Genomic DNA, 19,944 nt, shown 5'->3' with positions numbered 1-19,944 from the left:
AATATTAGAAAATAAAACCCAAATACAGAATTCAAGATGACACGGCTACCATCATTATGGAACAAGAGAAATGAAACAAGCGTTACGCCTAGGTCCCCCGTCGGTGAAGTGATGCGAGTTGACAAAGTGGAAGACGCAAGGCGGACGTCTTGGATTTTGACGTGGCGACCCAATTTTCAATAGCGTTCTCCCTTATGCGTAGATACACCCACACCAGATTAGAAATTAGTAGTTCGTTTATTTTTCAAGATATTTCGCTCACAAGATTCAGACATACATGGCGGCGGCCATCTTGGATTTTGATGTGAGTTGCACCCACACACCAAATTAGAATTCGGTCCTTCGCTTACGCACGCACGCATGCTCGCACGCACGCATGCACACACGGACGGAGGGGAAAATCATAGTCCCCCTTTCGCTCCGCAGTGCGACGGGGGACAAAAAGGAATGCCAGGGTCATCCCGAAAGTTTGGTTACCCTATCTCTTCCTCGAGTAAAATATCTCCAATTCTAGCTGATGACGTTAGTATAACGCAATTATTCACTGGCATGTCTGGTAAACAGAGTTTCTCACACTGTTGGTTGTGGAATTAGAACGACAACCAAAAAAATTAAATAAAAGAATAATAAAAAAAACAAAAAACAAAAGAGAGAATTGCTTTGCAATATATGTCCGCTACTACGTTTCAGTTCAATATATTTAAGGGTAAGGGGAAAAAGTCTGGAAAATTTTTGAAATGCAGAAAAACCATATAAAAAGTGCAGAAAACCATATAAAAAGTGCAGAGAAACCATATAAAAAGTACAGAAAAACCATATAAAACGTGCAGAAAACCACAGATGGGATGGAGAGATGGAGAGTAAACCTATGGTCCCCTCCAGGTAGGGGGACTAATAAAAGGTAAACCACGACAGAAAACTTCAGCAAAGAAGACATCCAAACTCTTGTTAAATTAGATCGGCACTCGGTAGAGAGCATACCTCCGCCAGGTTGAACAGTTTAGGTTCTGCATGCTATCGATAGACCGGATCTGGATCCATATCCGGATCTTCACCAAAATCGAATAGATTTGTTCTCGTCACACACCCAACATGTCCACCAAATTTCGTCTGAATCAGAACACAAGTTTTTGAAATATGCTGTACAATATATCATTTTGATTCCATCTCTCAATGGTGAAAAATCACTTTCCTGTTCAAGTTTCGTCCGAATCCATCCACACCTCAGATATCCTACTAAATATAGTTTTTGGCCCCATTTCTCAATGGTGAAGAATCACTTTTAAAATGTCGAGTATCCAGATCTGTACCTCACCAAAACCGAATGAATTAGTCCTCATCACACACCCAACCTGTCCACCAAGTTTCATCCGAATCCGTCCATAACGTTTTGGAATATCCTGCTCATAGACAAACAGTGGTGAAAACATAACCTCCATCCACCTTTGGTGGCAGAGGTAACAACAGTGCAGAGCAGTTGATTGGCAGAAATGGGAGAATAAATAAAGAGAAGGGGTGTGGGGGGGACAGAGAAAAGACCATATTGCTGTTATTAACCCATTTGTGCCTCAGGATCACCATATAATTCATGAACTTGTGAGTCAGGAATACCTACGTGATCGGTGCATCACATTCTCACAAGGCTATCAGGATAGCCTAAAGCTACGCACACACACACACCTCTCTGAGCTGTCCAGCTGGGACTTGAATCCCATCCCAGCTATTAACTGTAATCCTAATGTTTCACAGGCAGTTCGAGGCAATGTCTGTGCAGTCCCTCGGATGGATGTTAAATGGGGTGTCCTATCTGCTTGCTATGGACGTAAAAAATCCCATGGTGACCTCTGCAAAGAGTAGGTGAGCTATCATCGGCAAACTGCCCAGGTTATTGCTCTAATCTCCAGGGAGCATTGCACCAGATGCACATGTACGGTCACCTCCTCTCAACCCACCCACCACATGGTGCTACTTGCAGGAATGTGTTGCATACGAAAGACAGCCAGTCACTATAGTATTGACATCGGAAAGGAGGGGAAAAAATGCTGATGGCAGAAAAAAAATGCCATACGCCTTCAAGGAGGAGCAGATACTGAACCCACAGGACTCCAGTGTATTTATCAGGAAGGCAACATTTTAATTGAACACATCATTGCTGAATATGAAATGAGCAGCCATAACTGCAAACCAAAACTGATCTCCCATTAAATTCCACAGTGGAAAAGAGTCTGAAAAGTTATTCTCCGAGTCGGAAAAAGGCCGAATGTGAAGGGAGTGGCAAAGAGCTTCATGTTGTGTATATATTTTTAACAACCTTATTGGAATTCTCATAAAATGGGAACTTCCATGCAGGGTATAACAGAAAATGGAAAATACTAGTATGTTTTAATATTTTCGGTGACCGTCTAAGACACACAACTATTATAATGAATGACAACATCCTCCACCATGACAATCCAGCACAAAATGCAATGTCTTTGACCTGAGTCCCAAGAATAGGACGTTTTGTCTCTCCACAATACTCACATGATTACATTTCATGCCATCTCTGCTGATTCCCAACCACCGTCTCTCCCCCCCCCCCCCCCCCACGTCCCCCAAAAAATAAAAAAAACGAGCTTAAGGAAGGTTAACAGTCACATCACCGATGCTAGGAACACTACAGTAAGGAAGGCTTCTGTTCTGGGATTTAAAAACATCGCTCGACTGCTGAGCAATGTGCATTGAAGAGGATGCACATCATGTAGGAAGATGAATGTCGTGATCAATGGTATGATGGATTTTAAGTAGGTGGGATGAAAATTAAAAAAAAAAACTTTTTACAAGTCTGGTCATCCATTTAAAACATAATCGTTTTCTATGACGATAAAAAAAAAAGAATAAAAACAAGTAGAGCTACATTCAAAGTACACCACCCCCGTGCTTAATAAACAAGATGGTATTCATAGAATACTTACCCTGCGCAGTCAACTTGTTGTGAGCCAACTCTTCTGTTTTTGAAAAAAAAAAATTCTTTGATCCAATATGGCTGCCAGACCACGAGAGCGATGACATCATAAATTTATATTCTCTAATATAATTGTTGCATAGATCACGCTCAATACATTTCAAACTGATCAGACTAAGCGTTGTCCCTGTCGAATTACGACGTTATAATTATGGCACCAATGACGTCATCGTTAACACCTATTCCCCATTTGGAGTTTTTTTTTTAACAATGAGCCACGTTTCAATTCTTTCCCTGCAACGGTTTTGGAGATATAGAGGTGCAAGATTTTTCGGTTTTTCCAAGATGGTCCCTGTACCACATGACCTTTTTTTTTCTTCTTTTTTTTTGTATACAAGATCGAGGCTCGTGAAAGAGCTAACATTAATCACACAAAAAGACAAACCGACACACAAAACACAAAAAACAAGGGGAGCGGCAGACAAGATGGGGAGAGAGGGGGAAGGACACAAAAGAGAGGGGGAAGAGGGGGAAGGACACAAACACAACATTTGAGAGCAGGGACATCGGGATGACTTGGGGGGAGGTGGGAGAGGAATAAAACATATGAACACTGCAAGGACTCTGGGGTGAATTACCGGGGGTAGAAAAGATCAAGGTTTTCGATGGGGGAAGATAAGAGATGGTGGTGAACAGCTGTTTTAAAGACCTGGATGGAGGAGTGGGATTGAAGGGAGTGGGGGAGTTTGTTCCAGAGGCGGGAGAAAAGGGGAATGAAAGAGTGAAGGTGAGCAGAGAGCCTAGACTTTGGCAGTTTAACCATAAGAGGGTTGCAGGCAGATCTTGTGCGACCTGAAGGAATATTGGGGGGACAGAGCACAGAGAGAGCTGGGGGAGCAAGGCCGGAGAGGAGTCGGTAGAAGACAGAAAGACCACCAACCTGCCTGCGGTGAGTGAGTGAAAGGCCCTCGGTGTTGACTACATCAATGTTGACCTATGACGTCATGATCATTAAAATATTCTAAAGGAGGCGCTCCTATGGGGAAAATTTTGTGTCCATCCGACCAACAGTTGCTGAAATTTTTAAAATAATGATCGGATGAATAAGTGTTGCATTTGTTGAATTATGACGTCATAACGAAGGTACCGATTACATTAACATATCTTATTCCCCATGGGGAGTAGTTGACAATGAGCCAGGTCTCAATTTTTTTCCATGGGGTGGTTTCAGAGATTATAGAGGTGCGAAGTTTTTCCAAGATGGCGCCGGTACCACATAACCTATGACGTCATAATATAATCATTAAAATATTCTACAGGAGGAGGCCCTCCTAAGGTGAAACTTTCATGTCAATCAAACCAACGGTTGTCGAGAAAATGAATTTTAAAAATGCAGACACGGCACACGTATGCACCTGAATGCTTAACCCCGCTTTTCGCTTCGCGAGAGCAGGGTAATAACATATCCTCCAGCGCGTGACATTGCCGGGGAGCCTCGGCACCCGGCAATGCTGCAGTGCAGCACATGGACGAAATTGGGAGGGAGCGGTGGACAATAATTAATTGTTTAATTGTGTAATTAAAATAAATAAAAATCATAAAATAATTAATTTATTAATCATTTGGCTAACAGCATACCTAAAACGACAACTGCTTCATCCAAATGTGTGACGTTTTGAAAATTAAATTGCTAAATAATCAAGTAATTAATAAATTAATTGATTAATCAAACAATAAAAAGTACCGTTTTTCCAAAGCACGTGCTCATTATTGTGCCCAAATTTCAGCTTCCTAGCTCAAAGGATGGCTGAGATATCACCCGGACAAACAAACAACCAAACAAGAAACCGGAGTGAAAACCGAGTACCCCCTTTCGGTGTGCGTCATCGCCAGGTCCCTTTTGGTGGCCGGCGATGACATCATGCAGTGCCTGGAGATGAAATAGGAAAGGAGCGGTGTACAACAAAATATTTAAAAGCCTCACCGTGAACAACTGCAGCATCTAATAGCAAGTATGAATAACAAAATACATCTATTAAACTCATCTCCGAACCAGTAGGCATATGTGAACCTCATCTACCTGCATTATGCTTACTACGTGAAACTATTCCCAGCTTAAGCACTTGACTGGAAAATGATATTGAACGGGGGAGCAGGGAATGGTGGTTGGGGTGAGGGTAGTGGGGAAGTTTCCCTTTTTCACTGTTAGCAAATTGTCAGCTCAATACTAACTGGCACCTAATCACCAACATGTCCAATTAGTGCGCTTTGCGTGCCGTTGCCCTTTCCTATATTTGCCAAGATGTTCCACCTTTTCATTTATTGTGTGCTCTATAGAGATGGCAGACACATTCATTACAACGGTTGATTGCAGTTGGTGGTGTAAATATGAGCAAGCAAAGCAAAATATCACAAGTATTGCAATTTCATGTCACAAAAGTTATGCAGTGACGTAAGCAACCAAGATGTTACCTTTTGAGAGAGGAGAATTCATCCATTTCGAGGGCAGCCAATGGCTGCTGGTTTGCATCATTACTGGGAGTGCAGCTGTGCTGCTGATGCAGTGCCCTCTTGTAGGTTAGGATAATAATTAGTAATTTTTCATGGTGTTGGCGATAATTCGCCTACTCTTTGCGGTGTTGGTGGTGAGCCTGGTGTTGGCTTAGCGGTTAGGGTGCCGGCTTGGGATCCCAGGATCCTGGGTTCGAATCCCGGTCGATCGCTGAATTAACACCAGGGGGGTTGATTCAGCCTGTCATCCTTCCGAGGTCGGCAAATTGAGTACCAGCTTGCTGGGATGAATGATCCCGGTGTACCCTGGTTTAGAATAGGTACACCGTATCCCTGCGCATCGTAAGAGCGTGACCAAGGGTTGGCGCCAGGAAGGGCATCCGGCCATAAAAACATTGCCTCAAACAGGGAACCATGATTGTCATGGGGCCCGCAAGGCTAACCCCTGCTCCAGCGGGGAAAATGGCCTTAAAACGATCACAATATATTTGCGGACACCTGGGTATCGTTAACCTCCACAAGCTAATGCCGGCAAGACAGGACGCCCAGTTTAACATCCATCCGAGGGACGACACACACATTGATGAATCACCTTGCCTGTGAAACACTGGGATGACAGTTTATAGCTAGTTTGGGATTCAAACCCAGGTTAGATAGCTTAGAGGCGAGTGTGGATACGTCTAAACCATCCTGCCAGCCTAGAAGGGCAATGACAAGTAATATACACAATTAACTTCCTGGTGAACATTACAGGATGTGTCAAATCAATAATTTCAGATGCATTTTCACAACATAATAGGGGGAAGAAAATCTAACGTTTTGCAATCATTTCATTAAAAATCCTGAGCTGTATTTATTCATTATTATTTCTTACATGAAATTGAGGTTCAAGGAAGAGACAGGCAAAAAGAGGGGCGACAAAGCAATGCACCAATGGTGACAACCAGGGGAATGAACAGGAAAAGAAGAGGAAACATGGCAAGACCTAAAACAAAGCCCACAAGAGCAAACAACCCAGACAACAACACACACAAATCGAACAAAAATGCCCGAAGGCACGAAACACAAATAAATCAAAACAACAAATTAACAACAACAACTAGAATGACACTCGGTAGAGCGCATACCTCTGCCAGGCTGAAGTTTACGTTTTATATCCCACCGATAAGCCGGATCTTCATTCGGACCTGAACAAAAATCTAATCGACTTGTTCTTGTCAAGTTCTACACAACTCATCCACCTAGTTACACTACATCCAAAAGTTTTAGAACACCTCAAATTTTCCAGTTTTTATTGAAATGTACGGTTTAATGTCCACTGAATAACCTGAAATGGTACAAAGGTAAGTAGTAAACTGCTCGAAGTTTAAAAAAAAAATGTAGGTTAGCAAAAACAGGAAAATAATGTAAATTGCACAGTTATATTGTAAAAAAAAAAAAAAAGGCCTTCTTCAGGGAACAAGTAATGGGTTAACAACTTCCAGCTGTTCTGCAGCAATGTAAGTAAATTAAGCCATGATAGTTGATGCAAACAATTCCTACAGGTGTCACAACCTCTGCTGATTACTTCATTACAAACCCCCTGTCTGTATAAAAGCAGTATTGGAACAGACTGTTATTACACCCTCTGAAGCATTATTTGGACAATATTGCACTGCAGGAAGTAGTATATTGGAAACTGGAGGAAACTCTGACAGGAAGAGGTCTGGCAGACCCAAAGCCACAACAGAATCAGAAGACAAGTTTCTGAGAGTCAACAGCTTGCGTGATCGGCGGCTCAAAGGACAACAGCTTCAAGCACAGCTTAACACTGGTCGAAGTAATCAAGTCTCAGTTTCAACTGTGAAGAGAAGACTTCAAGCTGCAGGTTTGACAGGTCGAGTGGCAGTAAGAAAGCCATTGCTAAGATGGCAAAATAAGAAAAAGAGGCTTGCCTGGGCCATGAAACACCGCCAATGGACTACTGAAGACTGGAAGAAGGTCTTCTGGACCGATGAATCAAATTTGAAATCTTTGGTTCATCACGCAGGGTTTTTGTACGCCGTCGGGTAGGTGAGAGGATGGTTCCTCAGTGTGCGACACCAACTGTCTAACATGGAGGAGGAAGCATGATGGTCTGGGGCTCTTTTGCTGGATCCAGAGTCGGCGACTTGCACAGAGTGACTGGCACCCTGAACCAAAAGGGCTACTACAGCATTTTGCAGCGCCATGCAATACCCTCTGGTATACGCCTAGTTGGTCAGGGGTTCATCCGACAGCAATATAATGACCTTAAACACACCTTCAGGCTATGTCAAAACTACCTTCGAGGAAAAGAACAAGACGGTAGGCTTCAAATCATGGAATGGCCAGCACAGTCTCCAGACTTTAAACTGCATAAATTTCAATAAAAACTGGAAAAATTGAGGTGTTCTAAAACTTTTGACCGCTAGTGTATGTCATAATCTGTCAACGTTTTGAAACGTCATGCTATATATCGTTTTTGGCGAGTCTCTCAATGGTGAAAAAATCACTTAAAACTTTCTCGGATCCCGATTCGGATATTCACCAAAATCTAATCAATTAATTCTCGTCACACACCCAACCTGTCCAAGTTTTGCTGGAATTCATCCACAACTTTTTGAGATATCCTGCTCAGAGATAAACAAACAGACAGGGGTGAAACATAACCTGCATTCACCTCCGCTGGCAGTGGCAACAACTGTCCAACAAGATAATCCCGGAATAGGTATCCTGAGCTTTTGAAGATGTTTTTTCAGAGAAAAGATGGCGTCTGATTGTGAAGGAACCGGAAGTCAAGCAAGAGTTTGCTTTAATGAGAGTGAACAAATTATATAAAAGGGCATGAGAGGGGCAAATTTTCAAATATCGATAAATAATTCTCAACAATATCAAATTCCAGCAACAATAAAAGGTGCAGCATCTGTGCAGTCGTCATGCTTAATTCTGAAGGATTCCTGATAATAATAAAAATTGGACCAATGCAAATTAATAATCTATTTGTTTGGAACAAAACTTGTCTGTTTAATGATAAAGTTGCCCGTTTTAAAAGCCCGCCTTTCCAAGATCGAAGAATATGCGGTAATGGGAGCTTAATGCAGCAGTTCCAACAGCAACATTTATTATTCAATGACAGCAGGAACCCTTTAGGACACGGAAGCAGCAAACAAAATTATATTCAGTACGATTTCACGAAGAAATATAAAAATATATAAAAGTACACGGCTGAGGAACATCCTAAAAAAAAAAAAGTACATCCTATAAATGGACGAGGTGTGTGCGTGTGCATGACATGTTTTTGTAGAGTTCTTCTGGAGCTTTCTGATGTGGAATGTGATACACCGAAATGATAGTTATGATCTGAGTTGATTAGGCGAATTAACTACAACAAATCTGGGAGATTTCCCACGTTTCTAAACATACACCACGTTAAAGTGTATAGAGCAGTTTAATAGGTCCTTCAATGGCATGGGATTCCAATTACAAAATAAACTAGAACCGCCACCTTATAACTGCTGGCAGTGATGGCCGGGTACTAAGACATCCCGCTTTGATCGGACAAGTGACACATGACGTCCTCTTAACAACAACAAAAAAATGGATTCTGAATTGCATTACAAATATATTTCAAAGGGATTTTTTAAAACCTCAGATTAAAAATAGATTTCAAAAATAGCTGCCAGAAAATACAACCGATGACGTCTGAATTATTAAACTATATTCCGAAACACTCGATCATGTGCGTGAAGTAACACTGATTTTTTTAATCCGTTCTGGAGAAGATAAAATCGTAAGGTTTCTTCAAATAATTAAAGAAATTTCTAGCTGCCAGACTGTGCGACTGATCACGTTGTCATTTTAAAAAAGTATTGCCATTGACGACTAGATCATAATTGTGAAGTTTCACGTCGTTTTATGAAGCGGTTCAAGAGAAAGAATTTTTTAAAGATAACCGTTCAATCCAACATGGCTGCCAGACCATGTGACCAATGACTTCTTTGTGAATGCCCTGGTATCCCAAAGGATTGGGGAACATGTGTGTGAAGTTTCCCCTCAATCTGACCAGCCTGGTGAAGAGGATTTAAAAAAAGATTTTAGGTGTAACAAAAATAATATATACAGTGCATTCAGAAAGTATTCAGACCCCTTCACTTTTTTCACATTTTATGTTGCAGCCTTATGCTGAAATCGTTTAAATTCATTTTTTCCCTCATCAATCTACACTCAATACCCCATAATGACAAAGAGAAAACAGGATTTTAGAAAGTTTTGCAAATTTATTAAAAAGAAAAAACTGAAATATCACATTGACATAAGTATTCAGACCCTTTACGATGACACTTGAAATTTAGCTTAGGTGCCGCCCATTTCTCTTGCTCATCTTTGAGATGTTTCTACACCTTGATTGGAGTCCACCTGTCGTAAATTCAATTGATTGGACATGATTTGGAAAGGCACACACCTGTCTATATAAGGTCTCACAGCTGACAATGCATATCAGAGCAAAAACCAAGCCATGAGGTCGAAGGAACTGCCTGCAGAGCTCAGAGACAGGATTGTGTCGAGGCACAGATCTGGGGAAGCCTACAAAAAAAAAATTCTGCTGCATTGAAGGTTCCCAAGAGCACAAAGGCCTCCATAATTCTTAAATGGAAGAAGTTTGGAACAACCAGGACTCTTCCTAGAGCTGGCCGCCCGGCCAAACTGAGCAATCGGGGGAGAAGGGCCTTGGTAAGAGAGGTGACCAAGAACCCGATGGTCACTCTGGCTGAGCTCCAGAGATCCTGTGTGGAGATGGGAGAAACTTCCAGAAGGACAACCATCACTTCAACACCCCACCGATGTGGGCTTCATGGCAGAGTGGCCAGACGGAAGCCTCTCCTCAGTGAAACACATGAAAGCCCACAGAATCTTGCTTCTCAGTCTGAGAGTCCATTAGGTGCTTTTTTTGCAAACTCCAAGCGGGCTTTCATCGGGAGCCCCCCCTCCCCTGCCAGGGTTCGACAAAAAGGCCTTGCATACATGCCTCTCTCTCTCTTGGCCAGACTCTCTCTTATCCCTGCACGACGCTCTCTGCTAGACAGAAAGGCCTTGGACTTTGTTTTCTCTGCACGTTTTTTGCTCTCTGTGCACGTGGTCTCTCTCTCTCTCTCTCTGCTCCCTCTCGCTGCACATGTGCATGACGGACTCTCTTTCTGCATGAGGCCATGATGTTCTCTTTACTCTGCACGAGATCACAACGTGCTTACTCCACGTGTCCCTGGCTTACTCTGCACGAGATCACGACGTGCTTACTCCATGTGTCCCTGGCACTCTTACCTGCACGGTTCCCGACGCACTCACTCTGCCGAGTTCCTGACGCCTTTGCCTCTTCGTGTTCGTGCGCTGGGGATCGCCTTTGCCTCTTCGTGTTCGTGCTGGGATCGCCTTTGCCTCTTCGTGTTCGTGCTGGGATCGCCTTTGCCTCTTCGCGTTCGTGCTGGGATCGCCTTTTCCTCTTCGCGTTCGTGCTGGGATCGCCTTTGCCTCTTCGTGTTCATGCTGGGGATCGCCTTTGCCTCTTCGTGTTCGTGCTGGGGATCGCCTTTGCCTCTTCGTGTTCGTGCTGGGGATCGCCTTTGCCTCTTCGTGTTCGTGCTGGGGTGGCCATCTTGCCAGCGTGGTGCTCGTTGGTGACAAGACGAGGTCGTTGCAGTGGCCACCACAGGATCCTGGTAACATCTTAACGATTTTGCTCCCAACGTTCGTTTCCAGGATCCCAACGTTCGTTTCCCCTCCCCCGTGAATGTGTGCTAGGCACCCTTGTTGTGTTTATTCGTAGTAATCGTCATAAGGAGTAGAATAAGCTAAGTTTCTGCCTCGTCCCGTTTTCTTTCGACCGATAAGTTGCACTGTACATATTTGTAAATAATAAATCAAATCATTAAACGTTTCCTTTCCAACTGTCCGCAAATGTCCTTTTTCATTTATCTGGCGCCATTTCTCACACCCAGAGTAGGGACCGGGTACCAACGGTTGCTTGGCCATCTAAATTTCCACCCAGGAACAAAAGTGGTAAACCGGAGGGTACATTCCCCGATTAAAACCGTCACGTGGTACAGGTAAGCGGTGTCAGACCATTGGACATTGCTATCACGCGACGGACCAATTGGCGTTCGTAGTTGCTGGTTTGCAACCTGCCGAAGTACGAAGTTATTCGTGTGCAGCAGCCTCAGGTCCGGTAAGTTCAGGAGGGAACGGTGGCTCACCCCCTCGTAGTAGACCCGAACACCAGACCGTAACAGTATATATATTAGAACCTCCCATGTTTGAGCTCTTTCAACCAGCGTGAGGTTATACAAACTTATCGGATTGTTGTAATAACAAAAAATATAAAGGGACATCTATATACTATGTATGCAGTGACAAAATAGGCAAATAAAAAAAATGGAGGGAAGAATAGGATAGGAGAGAGGGTAAATGAGTTGGGGAGTGCGGATGGAGGGGGTGTGGGTGGAGCAGGGGGAAGGAAGGAGATAAAAGGGAGTGTTTTTTGGGAAAAGTGCATGGAATGTAGTTATGGGTGGTGTAGGGACTAAAAACTTCTGCCATATTTACACAAATTATAATCGAATAAAGCAACAAGTAACCTCAGGACTAAAAGCAGAATCCCACCCCTCTCCCCCCGCCTCCCCCCTTCCCTCTGCTTTCACAATGTGTATATTATGGGCTCAAATTAAAAACTCAGCAACTATGCCAAACAGGTTGTTGTACTCACCTTGCAACACATTTAATGTCATTTCACCTGGACATGCTGCCTACCTCTATGTGGGATCACAGCAACTAGCCTTTGTTTCACAATTTTCCAGCATAACATACCGTTTCCAACAAGCCTTTAGCAATCAACAATCAGATTTCACTGCTCCGGTGATATCAAGGACAAGTATAAAGTTATAGAGCTGACAAAAAAAAAAAGAAGGCTGTTCCGATGCCATTTTGCAGCCTACGGACCAAGTCTCTCCAGCATTCCAATTCTACTTTGTGTTGATGTCATTGTTGTTTTTGAGGTTTTCCAGAGAACTTTAAGGCAGAAATCAACTTGCAATTCAAAAATGTAACAGTGTGCACATCAACTACATACAACACAGCAAAGCGCCCTACTACTGTTTCTACCACATACCTGCTACGGCCGAAGCTATGACGTTGCGGGGAACTGGGAAAGAAAGCAAGCGGGATTAGAAAGAGTGCACACAAAAATGACAAAGTTTGAGTCCATAACGATAAAGTCCATGATAAACGATAAATATAAAGATCAATAAAGCTAAACGACAACGTTTGGCTATACTTCAACAAAACCAAGAAAGAACAAAAAAAAAGAACCACCTTTAGAGGCCATTTTCCCCGCAGAGCAGGGGTTGGCCTTTTTTTGGGCACCATGGTCCCCTTTTTGAAGCAATGTTTTATGGCCGGATGCCCTTCCTGCCGCCAACCCTGTTAGTCGCCTCTCGCCACACACGGGGAATTACCAGTGAACTGGTACTCAATTTGTCGACCTCAGAAGGATGACAGGCTGAGTCAACCCCCCTGGCGTTAATTCAGCGATCACCGGGATTCGAACCCAGGATCCTAGGATCCCAAGCCGGCACCCTAACCGCTAGGCCAACACCAGGCTACAAAACCAAGAAACAACGATAAAGATAAATATAAATGAGAAAGACTGAGAAAGACTGAGAAAGTCCATAATGATGAAAGTTGAAGTCAAAGTGGGAAACTGGGAGTGGGATGCGTTGGAGTAAATTGTGTTGGAAAACATCAACAAAGTAATGGGATAATTACAATGAGTATTGAACATAACCAAATGAATAAAAAACCCCATAAAAACAAAGCAATTGTTTTTCTCCAATTAAAACTTGATTATAAGAAAGACTATTGAATCTGGGTTTTCACTACCTACTCATTTAACACATTTGCAAAGATGAAAGAAACGTCGAGCCGAGCGAAGCTTATGGCTATACTTCAATAGGTAATGTTTGGCTGTGCTTCACCAATAGGTTCCATACGTCCGAGAGAGCTGAAATTTGGCCCACTACGGTCCTCTTTTCTGGTACATTTTCATCTATCAAAATTTAATTTAAAAAAATAAAACATAAAACAAATAAAATAAAAAAGGTTTAAAAGTTTAAAAAATAATAATAAAATGTAGCCCTAAAACACGTTTTTCGTTTACTTGTTTGGGTGAGAATCCGGATACTAGATTTTTTTTTTTTTAAGTGATTCTTCACCATTGAGAGATGGGACCAAAATTGATATATAGCACGATATCTCAAAAAGTTATGAACGGATTTTGACAAAACTTTTTGAATGACTTGGGTAGGTGAAAAGAACAAGCTGATTAGATTTTGATTCAGATATGAATGCAGATATGGCCTCGGTGGGACACATAATGCTAATTGTTCAGCCTGATGGAGCCATGCGCTCTACTGAGTGCTGTTCTAGTTACCTCCACCACCGAAGGTAGATGCAGGTTATATTTTCACCCCTGTTTGTTACTTGCAAAAAAGTTTGTTTGTCTGTTTTTTTGTTTGTTTTTTTTTTTTCCTTACTTTCATAAGCTGTGGGAATTAAGTTGACGAGGAACCACATACACAAAAGCAAAGAATATTGGTTCACGAGTTATCAAACAGTGACCACCATATTCGTCATGGGTGTGTGCTTGTCTGTCTGTCTGTCTGTCTGTCTGTCTGTCCCCAGCATAACTACCCGATGATATCATCCGATCTTGATGAAACTTGGGTGGGAGGTTGATATCATGATCTAGTTGTGTCTTGCCTAGAGTGGGCGTATTGCGCCCACTGTGGGCGGAGCGACGCCCGAAAAAGACCTTTTTAGGGGGTAATCGAGTTCAAGCTACATCTTCTCCGAGGGGTTTGGTGGAATCTGACAGAGGTTTCGGTATTTGGTTAGGGTTAGGCCAATGTCATGTGTCTAGCCCCGCGGAGCTCGATTTTTCATTTTCGCCCCAAGGTCAAGGTCACGAAATTTAGAAAAGTCGATTTTTGATGGTTTTATTACATTGTTCGCTTCCTGATAGGGGGAAATGTCGTACATGATCTTATATCACATACATCATGAAATACAAGTTTGCCAACAAATTTCAGAATCTTCGACCTTTGAAGGTCACCAAGGTCAAAGTTTCAAAGTTGTCGGAATCGAATCGAATTTTCGGTATTGTGTAGCTAACTGTCTCCCTTGACATATCACGTGCCTTCGATACGGTCTGGCACCCAGCTCTGGACTCCAAACTCTCCTCCTATGGTATCCATGGAAATCTCCAAGCATGTCTTGCAGACTTCCTCTCCGGTTGTAGACAACGTGTGGCCCTGAATGGATTTCTCTCATCTTCCCTTCCTGTTCTGGCTGGAGTTCCCCAAGTTAGTGTTCTGGGCTCTGTGCTATTTCTGGTCTTCATCAATGATCTCTCCGACTCTCTGGAAAATCCTCTCCATCTCTTTCCTGAAGACTCCACTCTCTGCCGCAACATTCCTCATCCCTCAGATCGGCAGTCTGCAGCCTCCTCGCTCTCTGCAGACCTGGACAAAATCACAGACTGGTCAAACAAGTGGAACATGTCTTTCAATCCTGACAAATTTCACACTCTTAGTATGTCTCTCCGAAAAGACCGACTGAAAAACCTTCCCATCTACTTTCTCAACAATCCTCTCCAAGAAGTTCTGTTGCTCAAGCTTTTGGGTCTCACTATCTGCCATGATCTTTCTTGGGAAAACCACATTTCCAAGCTGGCCGCCAAAGCCAGTCGCCGACTGGGCATCCTCCATCGTGCGAAGTCCTTCCTTGGCACACCTGAGCTCCTCACCACATACAAGGCTTTCATCCGCAGCTCAATGGAATACTGGTCCCCACTCTGGGCCGGTGCTCCTGCCTCACACCTAGCTCGGCTTCACGCTGTTGAAACCAAAGCTTTCAGAATCATTGGAATCTCCTGCGATGAAGCTAACGCCGAGGGCCTTTCACTCACTCACCGCAGGCAGGTTGGTAATGTTTGGTCTTCAACCGAATCCTCTCCGGCCTTACTCCCCCAGCTCTCTCTGTGCTCTGTCCCCCAAGTATTCCTACAGGTCGCACAAGATCTGCCAGCAACCCTCTTATGGTTAAACTGCCAAAATCTAGGCTTCGACCTTCACTCTTTCATTCTCCTTTTCTCCTGCCTCTGGAACAAACTCCCCCACTCCCTTCAATCCCACTCCTCCCTCCAGGTCTTTAAAACAGCTGTTCACCACCATCTCTTATCTTCCCCCATCCAAAACCTTGATCTTTCCTACCCCCGCTAATTCACCCCAGATACACTTTTTTGAAATTCCAACTTCTTTCCTGGAAGTCCTTGCAGTGTCCATATGTTTTATACCTCTCCCAGCTCCCCCCAAGCTCTCTCCCTCCCACAGTTCTCTCGATGTCCCTGCTCTCAAATGTTGTTTGTGTCCTTCCCCCTCTCCCCCATCTTGTCTACCGCTCCCCTTATTTTGTGTTTTATGTGTCGGTTTGACTTTTTGTGTGATTAATGTTAGCTCTTTCACGAGCCTCGATCTTGTATTCAAAAAAAATAAATAAACTAACCTCATAACTGATTATACTTTATTTTCTATCTCATTTCAAGGTCAGTCACCTTAGTTTTGACATTTCCGGGCCTGGCCTGTCCAGGTCTGTTTCGGTTATAGTCCGTCCTTTGTCATTGAATACCGCTCGCTCGTGACCCATCATCGTCTCCTGACTTGTAATGAATATTATATTTGTAATTCAATCTTAGACTTTATCTGTAATTTACTACATTTCGTGTTTTTTGTCCGTGTCAGATTGAATTTTCCATTTAAAGTCACCAGTTCCATAAATTCTGTTCATATTCACGATCATGGGAAATCACTGGCTCCAAGTTAAATCATCCATCCATGCAATACTTTGCAAGTCTTTTTCAAGTGGCCATGTGAAATACGTCTCGGTGTTCATAAAATAGCAATTCTAGTGTCCTTATTTTTTGGATTTTTAAACCAGCACACATCCAAACTAGAGCTTCCAGGGAAGCAGAACTCAACTGAACTGACTGGACAACTTTAAAGTAGATCGGGTCTCACATGTCAAGTTTGATGAAAATTCGTCAATATATGTGGACGCTAGATTGTTAACGTCGTTTGAGCTGAAAACAATATGGCGGCCTATGGCGACCATTTTGTGACGGATCAGGTTGGAATGTAATAGCAACCTACCTTGTGTGGTAAGGGTTAAACATTCTAAGTTTGATCAAAATCTGTTAATATTTGTGGACGCTAGAGTGTTAACATCGTTTTCATGACCAAAAACAAAATGGTCGCCTACGTCCGCCATTTTTCAACGGATCGGGCTGAAATGTAATACCAACCTGGTCCCTGGGGTAAGGATGCTGCATGTCAAGTTTGATCAGAATCGGTTGATATTTGTGGACGCTGGAGTGTTAACATCGAAAAGTTAACGGACGACAGCCGAAACATTTCTGGTGTGGCTAAAGCAAAGTTGGAGTCATTCATTAGCTGTCGTGGCTAAACGTTAACTGGTCCAGTGAAAGCCCAGTTATTGGGGTCCATCAAAAATCAAGATACTTGTGTATGAATACAAGCAATTATAAAGCCTAGCCATCCGTAGAAATCTGGTATCAAAATAAAGAAACAGGGGGTAGAGAAAGATGAGGTCACTCAAGTTGAATGAAGTGATGTTCGGAGAAAAATATACAAAGGAGCATAGTAGCATACGGAGATATGTCCCTTTGGATATTGGAAGTCGGTGGATGGGCCGATGACAGAGGGGCAGGAAAAGCTAATTCTTTCATTTTGCAAAGTAATCACGATCGAGAAGAACTGAGAAATGTGCATCACATTGCAGAATTAGGGGAACAAATGTATTGGAAGTGAATGGAGAAGAAAGAAGCAAGTTACCGGCGTCGTGGAGGGCTCTGGGCACGGTAGTCATCATAACGAGGGCTCAAGCGGCTTCGCCAGGTACCTGAACCTCCATGTGAAGGTTGTCCTCGAAACTGGCTCCTCCGCTCTCCAGTTGACAACTCCACACGTAACCGATAGCCATTCAAAGTTCTAGCATGAAGAAGAGCCGTCAGCACTTCAGAACAGTGTACAATGTTAAACACAATCCGTCACATCAAATGGCAATGCAGACTCTGCCTGAGATAAGGCAGAATGGAGCACATCATGAATAATGAGCAATCGCTCATGCGCACCTTATACTCGTTGTTTGGGGCAAGTAAGTAGTTTAATTAATCAATTTATTTATTTGTATACAGAGTTAAGGCTCGTGGAAAAGCTAGTACACTGAACAAATCAGGATGTACAGGACATGTACAGGATGTACAGGACAAAAGGACCAGTCCAACAGCAGAGTTGAAGAACAGGATAGAGGGAGACAAGGCCAAACAATGGGTGTGGGGAAGAATGAGGGGCAAGAAAGGACACGTGGTGTGGACAAGATGGATACAGAAGGAAAAACTGGAAATTTGGAAGGGGGAGGGATTGGGGTGGGTTTAAAGAGGGTAAGGAAGATCATGGGTTTTTTTTTTTGTATACAAGATCGAGGCTCGTGAAAGAGCTAACATTAATCACACAAAAAGTCAAACCGACACAAAACACAAAAAACAAGGGGAGCGGCAGACAAGATGGGTAGAGAGGGGAAGGACACAAACACAACATTTGAGAGCAGGGACATCGGGAGGACTTGGGGGGAGGTGGGAGAGGTATAGAGGGTGGGAGAGGGTGGGAGAGGTTTTGGATTGGGGACGATCTGAGATGGTGGTGAACTGCTGGCTTGATGACCTGGAGGGAAGAATGAGATGGAAGATTATGTGGAAGTTGTTTGCACAGGTGAGGGGGGGGGGGGGGGGGGGGAGAAGAAGAAGAGGAATGTCTCCATCAATTGGTTTTTCTTTGGCCTTAAGAACCCCACAAATTATTTGAAGTCGGTCCACAACACAAAGGTCTGCCTGTCCCTCCCTCTCAACCTGCACCACTAAATGGGATATTTGTGCACATACATTATTAGTCCCCTACCGGTGTACACCAGAGGGGACTATAGGTTTGCACGCCGTCCCTCCGTCTGTCAGTCCGTCAGTCAGTCCGTCAGTCAGTCCGTCAGTCAGTCAGTCCGTCAGTCAGTCAATCCGTCAGTCAGTCCGTCAGTCAGTAGGTCAGTCAGTCCGTCAGTCAGTCCGTCAGTCAGTCCGTCAGTCCGTCAGTCCGTCAGTCAGTCAGTCCGTCACGCAAAGAACAGTTTTCCGGACTTTTTTTCTAAACGCTCAAGGCTAATGATTTCAAACTTGGCACATGGTTTCCTCATGATAAGTTACAGGTCAAGTTCGAACTTCACGACGTTTCGATCATTTTTAACAAAGTTATGGCACTTTGAACTTTGGTAATTCTGATGATCCTTAACTCAGTGCCATTTTAAGTTTTAATTTCCTTTAAAAACAAATTTCTCTGCAATAATAGGACTGATTGAGATAAAATTTTCACCATATGATGGACTCGGTCTGTAGAATATTTTAATGGTAATTATGACGTCACAGGTCACGTGCTTCGGTCGCCATATTGTTTTTCGTGAAAACACAAAAACCCCCCTTTTCTCTGCAACGGCTGAACAGATCGAGGCCAAACTTTGCAGGCAGAATCGCATACCCATGACGAACAAAAAAGTCAGCGAGCATGACGTCATGCGTCACATGGTTTCAGAGTTATGACGTTTTTAAGCAGGAACCTTTAAAACCGAGCTCCTCCCTCATTTTTGATCCAATCGAGGGGAAACTTCACACATCTGTTCAGCACTAAAATGTCCTTTTGGAATTTGCGATAGGGTACGTGGTTTGGCAGATATCGTTAATTAAACGGAAATATTTAAAAAAATGGATATCTCGTTTATTCTCGAGTTCTCCTCAAGCCGCACTGCGCGTCCTCAGCCTCGTCTCGCGAACGTCAACAGCACGACACAGCGCGCGCTTTCCGGAGGGGCGGAGCCAAGACAAGCAACATATATATATACGCATCGAGCATTTTTTTTTTTTTTTTGTATACAAGATCGAGGCTCGTGAAAGAGCTAACATTAATCACACAAAAAGTCAAACCGACACACAAAACACAAAAAACAAGGGGAGCGGCAGACAAGATTGGGAGAGAGGGGGAAGGACACAAACACAACATTTGAGAGCAGGGACATCGGGAGGACTTGGGGGGAGGTGGGAGAGGTATAAAACATATGAACACTGCAAGGACTCTGGGGTGAATTAGCAGGGGTAGAAAAGATCAAGGTTTTGGATGGGGGAAGATAAGAGATCGTGACCGGATCGTGAACCGGAAAATATGAAAAATTACTGATGGTTTCAGAGTTATGACGTTTTTAAGCATGAACCTTTAAAACCGAGCCCCTCCCTCATTTTTGATCCAATTGAGGGGAAACCACAAATCTGT

General features: G+C 43.3%; 1 protein-coding gene across 8 annotated transcripts in view; it reads right to left on the bottom strand.

Moving 5' to 3' along the window:
• LOC137438751 (serine/arginine-rich splicing factor 3) overlaps window positions 1-19,944 on the bottom strand; it is a 44,967-nt gene that overhangs the window by 10,230 nt on the left and 14,793 nt on the right. For 4 of the 8 annotated variants that reach the window (XM_068134071.2, XM_068134075.2, XM_068134076.2 and 1 more), the window contains exons 3-4: window positions 17,413-17,568; window positions 12,615-12,647 (exon numbers count right to left, since the gene is read on the bottom strand). In XM_068134071.2, coding sequence (XP_067990172.1) covers window positions 12,615-12,647; window positions 17,413-17,568 — 189 coding nt within the window. The remainder of the gene's footprint in view (window positions 1-12,614; window positions 12,648-17,412; window positions 17,569-19,944) is intronic. The other 4 variants (XM_068134072.2, XM_078767211.1, XM_078767210.1 and 1 more) reach the window with 1 other exon arrangement.

This window comes from Myxine glutinosa, chromosome 13, assembly GCF_964187855.1.
Source record: "Myxine glutinosa chromosome 13, kmMyxGlut1.1, whole genome shotgun sequence".
Taxonomy (NCBI): domain Eukaryota; kingdom Metazoa; phylum Chordata; class Myxini; order Myxiniformes; family Myxinidae; genus Myxine; species Myxine glutinosa.
Note: the sequence above shows the minus strand (reverse complement) of the source record. Positions and strands in the feature narration are given on the sequence as shown.